The 14,248-nt window shown below is 39.3% G+C and overlaps 1 protein-coding gene across 1 annotated transcript in view; it reads left to right on the forward strand.

The window, feature by feature from the left end:
* The window catches only part of LOC131063911 (uncharacterized), a 125,375-nt gene that overhangs the window by 86,835 nt on the left and 24,292 nt on the right, over positions 1-14,248 (forward strand). The window contains exons 22-27 of the mRNA XM_057997880.2: positions 10,375-10,452; positions 10,557-10,619; positions 10,889-10,984; positions 11,158-11,267; positions 12,651-12,840; positions 12,952-13,066. Of these exons, the coding sequence (XP_057853863.2) occupies positions 10,375-10,452; positions 10,557-10,619; positions 10,889-10,984; positions 11,158-11,267; positions 12,651-12,840; positions 12,952-13,066 (652 nt within the window). The remainder of the gene's footprint in view (positions 1-10,374; positions 10,453-10,556; positions 10,620-10,888; positions 10,985-11,157; positions 11,268-12,650; positions 12,841-12,951; positions 13,067-14,248) is intronic.

The following is a 14,248-nucleotide window of genomic DNA, read 5'->3' on the forward strand; positions in this document are numbered from 1 at the left end:
ATAGGCCACCCTTTCAAAGGCAAAACCAATGGAGCAACGCCAGGCCTTTGAATAGTGTGAACCCCATAGCTGCACGCAACTCAAAAGCAATAGTTCCAATGCAACATAACCTTGCCCAAGAGCAGGATTGGTGTCAACCATGCAATCAGCCACACAACCAAGGTGCATGCCAAAATGGAGCGTTTGTCCAAGCTTTAGTGGTGTAGGATGAGCCAACCACCTCTGGCCAACAGTATGACCCAAATCAGCCTAGTGTTGGCACTCAGGCTTACTTGCAAGGTGATTCTACCTTTGTCAATTGGCAGGAGGCAAAATTTTGTGGTATGAACCAAATAAACGGTGAGTCTATGCTACAATATACAAGGTCAAAGAAGAGAGCTATGGAGGCTGCCTCACCTTCAACATCAGCCCAAGCTCCAACGCCCAATATAGCTTTCCATGATACAAGCCAAAATACCATGCAAGGGAGCAAGAGGCAGGAGGAGGCCCAAGTCATCCAAAGAGCAAAGGTAGACCTTGTAGCCTCAAAGGGGCCTCTAAAATCAGCTGGTGTTCCTTTCAACATAGTTGATCAGATGAAGAAGGCCAACCTCAATGTCACTATGTGGGAGGTCCTTTCCATCCCATCTCAAAGGGATTTGCTTAAGGAGGCACTGAAGGACATTGACCAGTCAGGTGATGAGGCAACAGTCAACAGAAAGGCAGTCTCCACCAGTTTGGTGCAACCCAAGGAGGAAGAAGATTCAAGCAAGATCAGCAAGCCTCCCCCCTTCTATCTCTCCTTAATCATACGAGATAACTTAGTTCACAATTGCATGATAGATTCAAGAGCAAGTAGCTCAGTCATGCCTGAGAAGGTAGCTGATCTTCTTGGCATTGAATATGAACCTGTGACTAAAGGGGTGGTCCAATTAGATGGCACTTCTATTAAGACAGTAGGGGTTGTAAAAAAACTGAAGTTAACCTTGCATGCATGCCCTGGTTGCATTGTCTTGCAAGACGTATCAATCATCGAGCAATGCCAACCATCGACATCCTCTACATCCTCTAATGAGCTCCATGAAGTCAAGACTCTATTGCAAAGATTTAGCATTGAGTCGGTGACACTAAAGAGGCAACAAGCCCAACATAGCAGACCTTATCAAGCACAAAATCAGAACTATCAGCAGAATAGGCCACCCTTTCAAGTGCAAAACCAATGGAGCAACGCCAGGTCTTTGAATAATGTGAACCCCACGGCTACAAGCAGCTCAAAAGCAATAGTTCCAATGCAACATAACCTCACCCAAGAGCAAGATTGGTGTCAACAATGCAATCAGCCACACAACCAAGGTGCATGCCAAAATGGAGCGTTTGTCCAAGCTTTAGTGGTGCAAGATGAGCCAACCACCTCTGGCCAGCAGTATGACCCAAATCAACCTAGTGTTGGCACTCAGGCTTACTTGCAAGGTGATTCTACCTTTGTCAATTGGCAGGAGGCAAAATTTTATGGTATGAACCAAACAAACGGTGAGTCTATGCTACAATATACAAGGTCAAAGAAGAGAGCTATGGAGGCTGGGTCACCTTCAACAGCAGCCCAAGCTCCAACACCCAATATAGCTGTCCATGATACAAGCCAAAATACCATGCAAGGAAGTAGGAGGCAGGAGGAGGCCCAAGTCGTCCAAAGAGCAAAGGTAGACCTTGTAGTCTCAAAGCGGCCTCTAAAATCAGCTGGTGTTCCTTTCAACATAGTTGGTCAAATGAAGAAGGCCAACCTCAATGTCACTATGTGGGAGGTCCTTTCCATCCCATCTCAAAGGGATTTGCTTAAGGAGGCACTGAAGGACATTGACCAGTCAGGTGATGAGGCAACAATCAACAAAAAGGCAGTCTCCACCAGTTTGGTGCAACCCAAGGAGGAAGAAGATTCAAGCAAGATCAGCAAGCCTCCCCCCTTCTATCTCTCCTTAATCATACAAGATAACTTAGTTCACAATTGCATGATAGATTCAAGAGCGAGTAGCTCAGTCATGCCTAAGAAGGTAGTTGATCTTCTTGGCATTGAATATGAACCTGTGACTAAAGGTGTGGTCCAATTAGATGGCACTTCTATTAAGACAGTAGGGGTTGTAAAAAAATTGAAGTTAACCTTGCATGCATGCCTTGGTTGCACTGTCTTGCAAGACGTATCAATCATCGACCTCCCTGCCTTCTTTGCCATCTGCCTGTCTAGAGACTTCACTGCCAAGATAGGTGGATACCTGTCTTTCGATTGGTTCCACATGCTATTTCGAACAAGGTATGGTACCAAGGTTACCATAAGGGCAGAGCCCATTGCGCAAAACCACATTGAGCCCTACACCCCCAACCCTATAAACATGAATTGCACTTTGCACAAAGATGGGGAGGAGTGTACTGTTCGTGAGCCTACTACTCTTTTGCAAGAGGTCCCTGATTGCTTGCTGGACGAATGGGCCAATGCTTTTTAGTTTGATCCATTAGCTGTGGCTGAAGAGATTGGGCTTGGCACCTATTGTATCCATGAAGAGGATACTCCTATCCTTAACCTGATCAAGACACAAGGAGATTCAGAGGGGTTGTGGAGCATGTTTTTTGACGGTTCAAGAAACAAGAACGGTGCAGGTGCCGGTGTGTTGCTTGTTTCTCCTGAGCAAGAGAAATATTTCTTCTCTTTTAGGCTTCAGTTTGGTTGCACCAACAATGTCGTTGAGTATGAATCCTTGATCCAAGGCCTCCAACTTGCGCAAAGCATAAAGATCAGATATTTGCAAGTATTTGGAGATAGTGAGTTGGTTGTTAATCACATTCGAGCTCAAAGTATAACAAAGAGCAACCTACTTAAATCATACAAACACAGGGTTTGGGATTTGACTGAAGGATTCAAGGCCTTCAACATCCAGAGTATTCCTAGAAGTCAAAACAAGCATGCTGATAGGCTTGCAGTGGTTGTTGCGAATTTCAACATACTAGTGCATGCTGTAAGCGAGAAGGAACAACACATCAGGCTTGTTGTGAGGCCTGTTGTTCCAGACAATGAGGTAAATTGGCAAGTGTTCGACAGTGATCAACAGATTGTCAACTTCTTGCAAAATGAAGCAGAATTTTCTGCTAAAAATCAGTCTGCAAGACCAGTATGGAGATCAAATCATGTAGCTCAACTCCTACAAGTTGCCTAAAGGTCTAGTTACCTTGGAAGGCATTTTCAATTCTGATGATCAGTTGAAGAAGAAGATGAACCTGGTTGCAAAGAGGGGTGATTACAAGCCAGTTGTTGTTGCCGAGGGTAGGTCTCTAAACTTGGGCAAGGTGTGTTCCTCAACCGAACAAGAGGCCTTTGTTGAGCTTTGTCAAAAATATGATGAAATAGTTTCTTGGATCTATGAAGATTTGAAGGGTTTTGACCCTGGCCTAGCCCAGCATACTATAGAGCTAAACCCAGATGCAAAGCCAGTTAGACAAAAGCAAAGGCCAATAAACCCCAAGATTGAGCCACTAATGAGGAAGGTGTTGACCAAGCTCATAGGAGCCAATTTCATCTTCCCTATCAAGCACTCCTTCTGGGTGGCCAAACTTGTCCCTGTAAGGAAGAAGAATGGGGAAATTAGACTATGTGTAGACTTTAGGGACCTCAATAGAGCCTCCCTCAAGGATCATTATCCCCTTCCCTCTATGGAGCAGATTCTCCAAAAGGTCATTGGCTCAGAAAGATTTTCATTCTTGGATGAGTATTCAGGCTACAATCAAATTTTAGTCCAAGAATTAGACCAATACAAGACTACATTTACTACTAAGTGGGGTACCTATGCTTATTGCAAAATGCCTTTTGGGCTAACCAATGTAGATGCCATGTTTCAACGAGCAATGGACATGGCTTTCAAGGGTGTATTAGAAAAATTTGTGCTTATATACCTTGACGACATAAGTGTTTATTCAAAGCATGCAGCTGACCATCTTGGTCATCTTGAGCAGGTGTTCATGAAATGCAAGGAGTATGGTGTGTCCTTGAACCCTAGCAAGTGTGTATTTGCTACTGATCAAGGAAGATTGCTAGGACACATTGTATCCAAGGAGGGCTTGAGAATTGATGCAGAGCGAGTGGAGGCTATACTTTCTCTTCCACTCCCCAGTCACAAGAAAGGATTACAAAGTTTCCTTGGTAGGATCAACTTTGTGAGGAGGTTCATTCCCAACCTTGCCCCCATGGTAAAACCTCTCACCTCCATGTTGAAGAAAAAATTGGCTTTTAGTTGGACCAAGGAGGGAAGGGCCGATTTTGAAGAGATTAAACAAGCAATTGCTCAGGCCCCTACCCTTGTCAATCCTAACTATGAAAGGGATTTTATCCTCTATACCTTGAGAGGAGAATCTAGCATCTCCGCTGTCCTAACACAACTGAACGATGATAATTTGGAGCAACCTATTGCTTTCTTTAGTGAGGGGTTAAAGGACTATGAGCTTAAGTATAGCTATGTAGAGAAGCAGGTCCTCACCATTGTAAGGGCATTAAAAAAGTTTAGACACATGTTGTCTAACAACAGGATCCAACTCCTAGTTCCACATGCAAGTGTCAAGGATTTCCTTCTAAACAAGGACATCAGTGAGAAGAGGGCTGGGTAGATAACCAAGGTCATGGAATAGGACATCAACATCAAGATCACCAAGCTTGTAAGAGGCAGGGGCCTATGTGAACAACTTGTCTCATCTTCTAAGACTACTTTAGAGGTCGCCCTTGTGTTACAAGAGGATCAACCAACTAGCAACGACACACAATTCAATTGGGTAAGTGACATGACCACCTTCTTAATGGAGGGTAGATACCCCCAAGGTTTGGACAGGACCAAAAGAAGGCATTTCAGGTTGCAATCCATCCCCTATGTCTTAGTGGATGGCCCCCTTTTTCGAAAAGACTCTAATGGAGTCTTGTTAAGATGTATTGAGCAAAATCAAGTCAGTAGATTGTTAGAAGAATTTCATGATGGCTCTTCAGGGGGCCACTTCTTTGCAAGGACTACAACTATCAAAATAATGAGGGCTGGTATTTACTGGCCATCCTTATTCAATGATTCACATAGATGGGTGAAGAATTGCAAGAAATGTGCTTTCTTCTCTGGAAAGGAAAGACTAGCTCCTACCTCTTCACCCCATCCGAGTAGATCAACCATTCGCACAATGGGGTTTAGACTTCATTGGCATGGTAAATCCACCTTCTAGTGTTGGCCATAAGTGGATCTTGGCCGCAACAGATTACTTCACTAAGTGGATAGAGGTAGTTGCATTGAGGGATGCCATTGAGGCCTCAGTATTGGAATTCCTTGATGGAATTGTGACAAGATTCGGTGTCCCCTCCACCATCATATCAAATAATGCCAAGGCATTTGTTGGAACCCAATTCGGTTCTTGTGCAGTGAAGCATTGTGTATACTTGAAGACGTCTACCAATTATTACCCTCAGGGTAATGGCTTAGCTGAATCTTCCAACAAAAACCTCATTAAGATAATTAAAAGGACGATTGAAGAGAACTAGAGATCGTGGCATATTAAGTTGAGGACCGCCTTATGGGCTGACGGGATCACACCCAAGAGGGCGATTAGTAACTCCCCTTTCATGCTGGCATATGGGAAAGAAGCAAGACTCCCAACTTCCCTAGAGTTACCCTCTCTTGAACTAGCACATCAGCTGGAATTGATAGAGAATGATGCCATGACAGTAAGGCTAGTTGAACTAATGGAGCTAGAAGAGGTTAGAGGTCGGGCTATACATACGCTTGAGACTCATCAAGAACAGGTCAAGAAAGTTTTTGACAAAAAGGCTACTAATAGGGTCTTCAAAGAGGGAGATCTAGTTCTAAAGTGCGATGCAGACATAGCCAAGGCCGCGTGACACTCCAAATTTGATGCTATATGGAGCGGTCCATATGTCATCACTAGTTGCAAGGAGGCCAATGCATTTCATCTCTCCAGGGTTGGTGGCGAAGTTCTTCCAATCCCAGTGAATGGGATTCATCTCAAGCCCTGCTTCTGAAGAGGGTGTTGATGACTATGTAAATATTAGACTAGAAGTTCTTTTGCTTTCATAAGTGCTTGTGCACATGTCGCATTCTCCTTAATAGGGTGTGCGCTCTAGTTTCCAGTTTCCCTCCAAGTGATGGTGCACACATGTTTTGGGTCTTTTCAATGACTCAGTGCCCAATGGATGCTCAAGGCTTCTGGACTTCATGCTTAGCAGGCAAGCATCCCGCAGAAATCACTAAAAATGTTGTCATTTTATGACACCCTTGGTCCATCAGTAAGAACCGATCGGAGATATGTTCCATGGACCAGTGCTGCCCCAGTTGATCAAAGAGAAAAGCAGTGGAATTATGAAGTGTGAAGTGTTGTCTTGTGCTGTGTTAATTTATTTTTGAGTGTGACTTGTGGGAAATCTTCCCCCCTTTGACATTTAGCAAATTCTAACCTCCATACATGCATTGGGGTCATTCATACAACTGAAGTTTGTGCATCTCCTGGGTATTTCAGCTGATTCTTTGTGCCATTTCGGGTGGGGAGAGAAACATCTCTTATCTTGGTGCATCACCTCCTTTCATTTTAAGCATTTCTCTCTTCCCTTTTCCTTTGCAAGCTATTAGGATAGGCTTAGGAGGAAGTTTTGAAGTGTTGAGTTGGTTCAACACCTTCACTTGGTTTGAGAAGGAAGTCGGCCTTCTCCGGAGATTCAACCCCCTTTTGCAAAGACCCACACTTCTGGGTTGTTTCCATGTTTCACGAGGTTGTTGAGTTGATAGCTCAACAAGGGTGCAAGCTTTTGTAAAAACAAAACCCTTTTCAGTTTAGGACTCCAACACCTCCCTTTGCAATTTTTTATTTTGCTTTCAAATCAATAAGTGGCGTCCAGGCCAAGGGTGGCGTCCAAGTTGGGTGAAAAATAATAATTTCACGTAACTTTAGAATTTATCTTTATAAAGTTACTTTATGATTTTAACTTTATAAAGTTAGTAATAAAAAACTTTATTTTTAGCAAAAAGTAACTTTATATTAAAATAACATTACTTGCTCATAATAACGCGGATGCCAATCAAATGCCAATCTCTAGTGTAGAAATTCCTCTCATGCCAAGAAAATCATACCCTAACCACTGGATTTTCCTACAGAGATGGATGATAGGCAAATCTCATCATCTGAGTGATCGTCTAGGAAAGAGGGGACATTACATGAATTAACATCTCTTTGTTTAAGACAGCTGGAGACCAATTAACTACATTGAAAATTGATTTACCAACATTTCATAAATTCTTTGCTCAGGGTCCTTTTTTGCATAGCATGATTTTTGAAAAATAAAATAAAGAAAACAAAAGTTCCTTTCTAAATCATCCTACAAAGTGACACATATAACCCAAGGGTTTTCCCTTGGACATTTAAAACCCAATCATTAACATTTTTTCTTGACAGGAGATTATCCGTATCCATGGCAAAAAAAGATTGCAACACTTTTCAACCCATTTTCTTCCTTAGCAACTACAACAATCATATCTTTGTTTGGTTCAACAATGGGGGGTTTTAGGGGAGGAGGAGATAACTTACTAATTTCCTTTCTAGCTTGCAAACCTCCCATGAAGGCTCCATCATTGCTCTCTTGCACTTCAAATCTTGTCTCCAACAAGATTTATTCTTTCTCACCATTGCTTAGGGCATCTCTTTATGATTTCTTAAATTTCTCTACAAATTCGGTACGACTAATTTTGTCCTCATCTAATTTTTTGTACCCCTTACTCCTCCATTACTTCTCACACCCTTATAAAGATTCCTAGTAGGACACTATGTGGCTAACTATTGGAGGGAAACTCACAAAATCAATTCAAAATGGATTAAGGAAGACAACACAAAAAAACAAAAACCTAAGACCTATGGGAACTTGCCCAAGAAAACCCCAAAAAGAGAAAAAAGAGGATGAATAATTCAGGAGTTGCAAAGAACACTCACCAAAGTGAAAGGGAGATCTAGAGTAAGGCCAACAATGGAGGAAGATTCTTCATCTGCCCCATACACCTTAGAGCTCTCTCTTTACTCGGGTCACTTTTTCCTTTCTAATTTATCAACTTTGCCTAACATGCTTTTATTTGATGACTAAAACCTCTTATCACACATTTCAGCCACCATTGCCTCCTTAGCCACTCTTTTTGATTGGCATAAGCACTAGAAATGAGGCAAAATTGTCTAGTGTTGCAGTTTTTGATCTTTATAACAAGTTGGGTTGCAACTTTAAGTTGATCTTGCCATGATCTTGTAACAGTCACACTCACTTACCGTCTTAGCCACTTGAGTAGCACTTGTGGAACATTATAACCTGCTTTGAAAGATGTGAAATCAATTAATGTTGTGGTCTTTCGTACTTGGTCGTGCATTTTAACTATGGCTGTCCCTTGATCATAGTTTTTACGTGGCAATGGCAACTTAATTATGTGACTTGAACTTCTATAAGTCAAGTCTTCAGCTGGTCATCTTTTGAGCCATCGTGACCAGTCCTATGCTTGTATTTGAAATGGCTGACGTTTGTTACATTTTTCAGCCATCTTGTCTATTTGAATCGCCACTTTCAAGTGGTGCTGCCATCTGAAAATGGTTAGTTGCACTTATGTTTTTGCCTTTCATTTAACTTGTTGCACTTTTGACCACATCACCATTTGTATTGTGGCTTGTAAGTAGCATTACCATTCCACGTGTGATTTTGACTTAAGTCTTATTCCCTCCTTCCCTTGTTGCATTTATCAACCACTGTTGCCACTTTGCTCACATAGTCTCCTTGGTATAGCTAATTGGAAAAGGTAAAATTACTTAACAGTTTTGAGTCTTTGATGCTGATCACATATTTTGGCCACCATGGCCACTTTCTTTAGTATCACCAGCTAAAAGATTTGTTTTATTAAACTCATCTCCACCTTTGTGCAGTTTCTTGCCATCATAACCATTTAAAGTGCAATCTTTCCTTGGTTCAACTATTCAAAATGTGTGACATAATGAATGAGACTTGATGATTTCTTTCATTGTGTAGTTTGTGAAATTCTTTGCCACACTGGATTTGGTGATCAAACCTATGTTTGCTTCCTTCTTGCCCCCCGGCTTACATGTTAGTGGGATGAAGCGCTGGAAGAACATTTGTTGGTGCTCACTAATTTACATTCATTGCCAAATCTTCTGATGTTCTCTCCATCCTTATTTAATGCTAACAATTTGAGAGCTTAATCATATTTTTTCACTATCTCCCCGTCGCTGAGGAATCTGCAAACATTTAGCTTTGACAAAAATAGACCTACACATGACAGCCTGGCAATTTGACAAAGAGGATATTTAACCTGGCATTGATAAAGCAACAAAAATGACATAATTACTGACTGAATCTTGGGTACAACCTATATTTCATAGGGATGCTAATCTTGGCACTGACAAGTTGGAAACCTAGAGTATAACCAGATAATTTTTCCACTTGACTAGAGCAGAATTCAGTTGACACTTGATAACACGAGGAGTAAGTTTTGTGGTAGTACCAATTTTGTTACTAACATTCTTACAAATAGTTGTCAATGTTTTGCTTGAAAAATGCTAGATTTGGGAGGTTGGACTTAGAACCATAATAGCTGGACAGGAGGCCTATGGCAAATTGGAAAGCCAATAGGAGGTTGAGATGTGAATGCTGTTGAGCCATTACTTATTTTGGAAAGTATTCCTTATTCTCATGTATTCATTCCTGCAGCTACTATAGGGATCTTGGAGGAATCTTATATTTTTAAGGATCTTAGGTCATCTCCTACAGTTAACTGTTCATCCAAGAAAAGTATCAGGACAATTTTTCCTTCCTATATGTTAGAACTTACCCTAACATACAAACACATTGCTATTAAAATATGGAGCATACAGAATGAGAACAGATTCAAATATCGTAACATTTTAAACATAGTCGCAAATATCTAGAAAAAATTTGCCGTTATTGCAGCTCGGACTGATTGCATTTTTCTCCATTTTAATGAAAATTCCAGCAATTTTATAATTTCATGATCAATTCTTTTTTCTGTTGGTTAGCTGAGTCAATCCCAAGAAAGAGTTTGCTAACATGATTTGAAGCATAACCTGAAACCTCAAAAACAATTCTTAGTTTTGAATATTATCGTTGATGGGATATGCTTTCTGATTCTCAACTGTTCTGTGTTTTAATGCTGAATTTTTTTAATCATTGATAAATGTGTATTATTGATTGAAGAAATTCAATTGAGGTCTGCAATGCAAATATTCAAGGCGCATTGTGAGGCAACAGTTATTACTTATTTATGAATTGCCATAATGTGAAAAACCTTTAACTCTCTTCATCTTCTCCAACAGGCTATCAAGGATGTGCCAGGTTGCTTGCCTCCTCTTGTTTCTCGGGTTCTGCCTTGTACTGGCCCTATATTGGCAAATGTAAGTTTAATGCTTATCACCTTAATGACATGCTGCAGTTAAGTGCATTGAAATTTCATTCTTGAGCATATTGCTTCACCATGGTGTTATATTGTTTGAGACAGCCTCAGCAACAGCCAACAGGATTGGTTGCTGGCACCTTGGATCTTCTTACCATGTTGTTGAAGGTTGTTACCTTTTATGAACCAAAATTCCAGTTTCTTTTGTATTACAGTTTTATTCTTTTCCACTTCTAGAAATAATTCAATATGTTTAAGTAATTCTCACTTTTCTCTGGATAAATTTGTATTCCTCCTATCAACATGTCATGCACATATTCTCAAAGTGTTCCATGTATTTCCAGTCAATCTGTGGGTAGAATGTTTATTATTTTCAATGCTTGCTCAATTAACTGTTTCGTAGTTTTTATTTGACATTTAGCCTTTTCTTGATACAGAATGCACCATCAGACGTGGTGAAAATTATGCATGATGTTTGTTTCTCTTCTGTTGTTTCAATAATTCTTGAAAGTGATGATCATAGCGAGTTGCAGGTGAGGAATGAAACAGCTTTTACCAGCTTATTTTTTGCTTGGACAGTTCTGAAGTTTTTGTAAACTTTCTATTAAGAATCAAGATTGTATTCTTGATTTCATGCCCAATCAGGTTTTCTTCTTTTTTCCCATTTTTATTGTTGTGAGATTTGTTGGTTTTACTATTGTTTCAGAATGGGACAGAATGCTTGGCTGCTTTTGTATTATGGGGAAAAGATGCATTGTTGACTTGGGCTGGTGATAGCAGCATTACCATGAAAATGCTTCTTGATGCAACTGCAAGGTGGTGGCGTACTTGTCTCTAAAAAAAATGTGTCATGATATGGATTAATATTTATTATAGTACATTTCTTGTAATTTAAGATAAATTTGCTGGTTGTGCCCCTCTGTATTTCTGAATGTTTGTAACCTGTTTTTGATTCTATAAAAAAAATGTCTGTCGCATCCGACCAAAACATCAAAATAGATTCAATGTTCTTTGCAAGAGAAAGTTAAATTCAGCTGTTATGTGTCAAAGGTCCAGTGGCACCTTCATCTTTCTTAGCTTTGTTTTTTTAAGATTTGCAAATGCTGTGTATTCTTGTTTATATGTACATGTGTATTTTTGATGAGTGTCTAAACGATTGGATGCATTGTTCATGCATAGTACCATATACTGATGCATCTAAATTTATATTTATTTACAGAATTTTATATTTTAGCTTATACATTGATATTTATGAGAATGGATATGGTTATCTGTATTTGTTTCATATGGATTTATCTTTTGTAGGTTGTCTAGGGTTTCACCATTTTCCCTTGCTCCCCTTGTTAGTATCTTCCATTCTTGTAATTTGTGGACATATATGCAATTGCCAATTTGTTTCTTAAATGGTAGCAGAGCTCATACTTTTGTAGTTAATAAATCCGAAGGTTTTATTAAATATGAAAAGTAGGTTTTATTAATGGCAACTTATTGAAATTGAAAATGGTGCCATTGCAAAGCTGCCCTGAAGTTTAAGATGAAATAAAATTTAAATTACAATGTTTGGTTTCCCATGTAATAGCCTAGAAAATAATAATTTGCACAAAAGTTCTACAATGAACTGAATTAAGTAGCATAAAGGTAGTAGGTCATACAGTCATAGTATTTAAATAGCTTTTATGAATTCATGATTCAGATCTAAGTCGGCATTAAATGCACAGGTTGTAAATGAAGGCCTATTATCCAATTAAAATTTGTTGAAAACCTATAAATGGGATATAAACATAGTTACCAGGTTCAAAAAATTCTACTAAACTGAATCATTTCTCATACAAAATACTAAATAATTATTGCTGGAAGAAATGACTACCCAAGCAACTATAAAAACTGTTAAAAAGAAAGGATGTAGATGCCATGAGGGAAGGATTAAAGCATTGCTTCCAAAGATTTAAATGGAAAGGCAAATAAGACTGTTGTCAATGGGAGAGGGGATGCTAGGGAAGAAACTCGAGCCATCATTGTATCACATTTAAAAAGGTTTTACTAGCTATTTTTTAATCTTGTATCGATGCATTATATTGTGTGCCCTAGAAAAGTGTGTGCCCGCCACAAATGCAAAATCTCAGTTCTGATCTTAGACCAATAATTATTTTCAAGTAATAGCCCCTTTATTCTGAATCTGATAATAAGTTTTGATTGTAGACTTTTGAGCCCAAATATGGACAGTTCTGGATCACTCTTTGTAGGGAGCTATATTTTACAGCTTGTTTTGCATTTGTCACCATACATGGCACAGCACCTCAGAGACCTTGTTGTAGCTCTTGTACGGCGAATGGAAACTTCAGAGATTGCAGGCTTGAAAAACTCATTATTGCTTGTCTTTGCCAGGCTGGTATGTCAGGTTTATATAATTTGTCTTATTCTCTTCTTGTCAGCATTTATATGTTACTCATTTCTAGTTTGACTACTGTACAATGGCTTTATGCTATTTTAATGGTTGCAGGTCCATATGAGTTCTCCAGATGTCGGTCAGTTTATTGATTTACTAACGACTATTCCAGTCAAAGGTTATGAAAATTCTCTAGGCTATGTAATGTCAGAATGGACCAAGCAACAGGGTGAGTAATTTATAGAATTTGTTCACAATGTATGTTTATTTTATGGTCTCATCAATTTTCAATGTTGAATGAAAATAAGTTTCCTTTATGCCAGACATACAAACATTAGTATACTACAGATCTATAAGGCAGATTGAAAATTCACAAATGACTACGAAGATACAACTTGTGGCCTTCCACAACAATTTTCTTGAAACAATGCAGTTGACTTCTCTGGATTACTGGTGGTTGAAAATTTCGCATATAAGGAACACTTAGGCCAAGACTGCAATTTTATTCACGTGCTTATCATTTTTCAGCCTATAATTAGATCCTACTGTCTATGGCTTCATGTGCTAAAGATGATGTTAGGATCTTAAAAAGCTAATAATGTAAATTTGTTATCAGGATCCTAAATTGCTATAACTAATTGCATGTAGATAAAATGTTCATATCTTCTCCAAATTACAAGTCAAACAAAGCAACAGTATATCAATCACATCAAACAAATTTTTTTCATGATCGAGGTCACTCTTACAAATGAAGTCATCAAAGTAAATTTATTTGGATAATATCCCTTCATGCTGCGGTGACCAAAAATCCAACAAATCATATCTTGAACAATCTTTCCAGTTTCAAGGCATTGCGAGCTTAGAGTTAGCTTTGAACTAGTCCAGATCTTACTGCTACTAGTTTGCTTTCATCTGAGAAGTCAGAACACTTTAATTCCGGATTACTATCATAAATCTGGTTAGAATGAATACCATGCCCATTTTATTAAATACTTACTTTTCTATACTATAGAAATGAAAACAAGTTATTTCTTCCTCGATTGTCCCCGTCGAGTCCTTAAGGAAAAGTGTATGGCCATCAAAACACTAATTATTAACGCATAGTGGCACTGCTGTTTATCATATCCTCTAGTTGAAATTTGACCTCACTAATATATTGCTCCCAGCAGCTCATCATATGGTCTTTCGAACATTTTCCAAGATTTTCTTTAAACTTACAAGAATGATTAAGGAGCCATCATCCTGGTTAAAATATTACTCTTTGTTTCAGAGGGATACACGTAAAGATCAATTCCACGAACTACTTCTTCACCTATATCTCTGGGTCTAGCCAATCTCTGGCCCGATAACCAACGACGATCAAAGGAATTCGTCATTCAAACATCCATTCTCTCCCCCTTCAGTCAAGCTT

This window comes from Cryptomeria japonica, chromosome 3 (assembly GCF_030272615.1).
Source record: "Cryptomeria japonica chromosome 3, Sugi_1.0, whole genome shotgun sequence".
NCBI classification, from domain to species: Eukaryota; Viridiplantae; Streptophyta; class Pinopsida; order Cupressales; family Cupressaceae; genus Cryptomeria; species Cryptomeria japonica.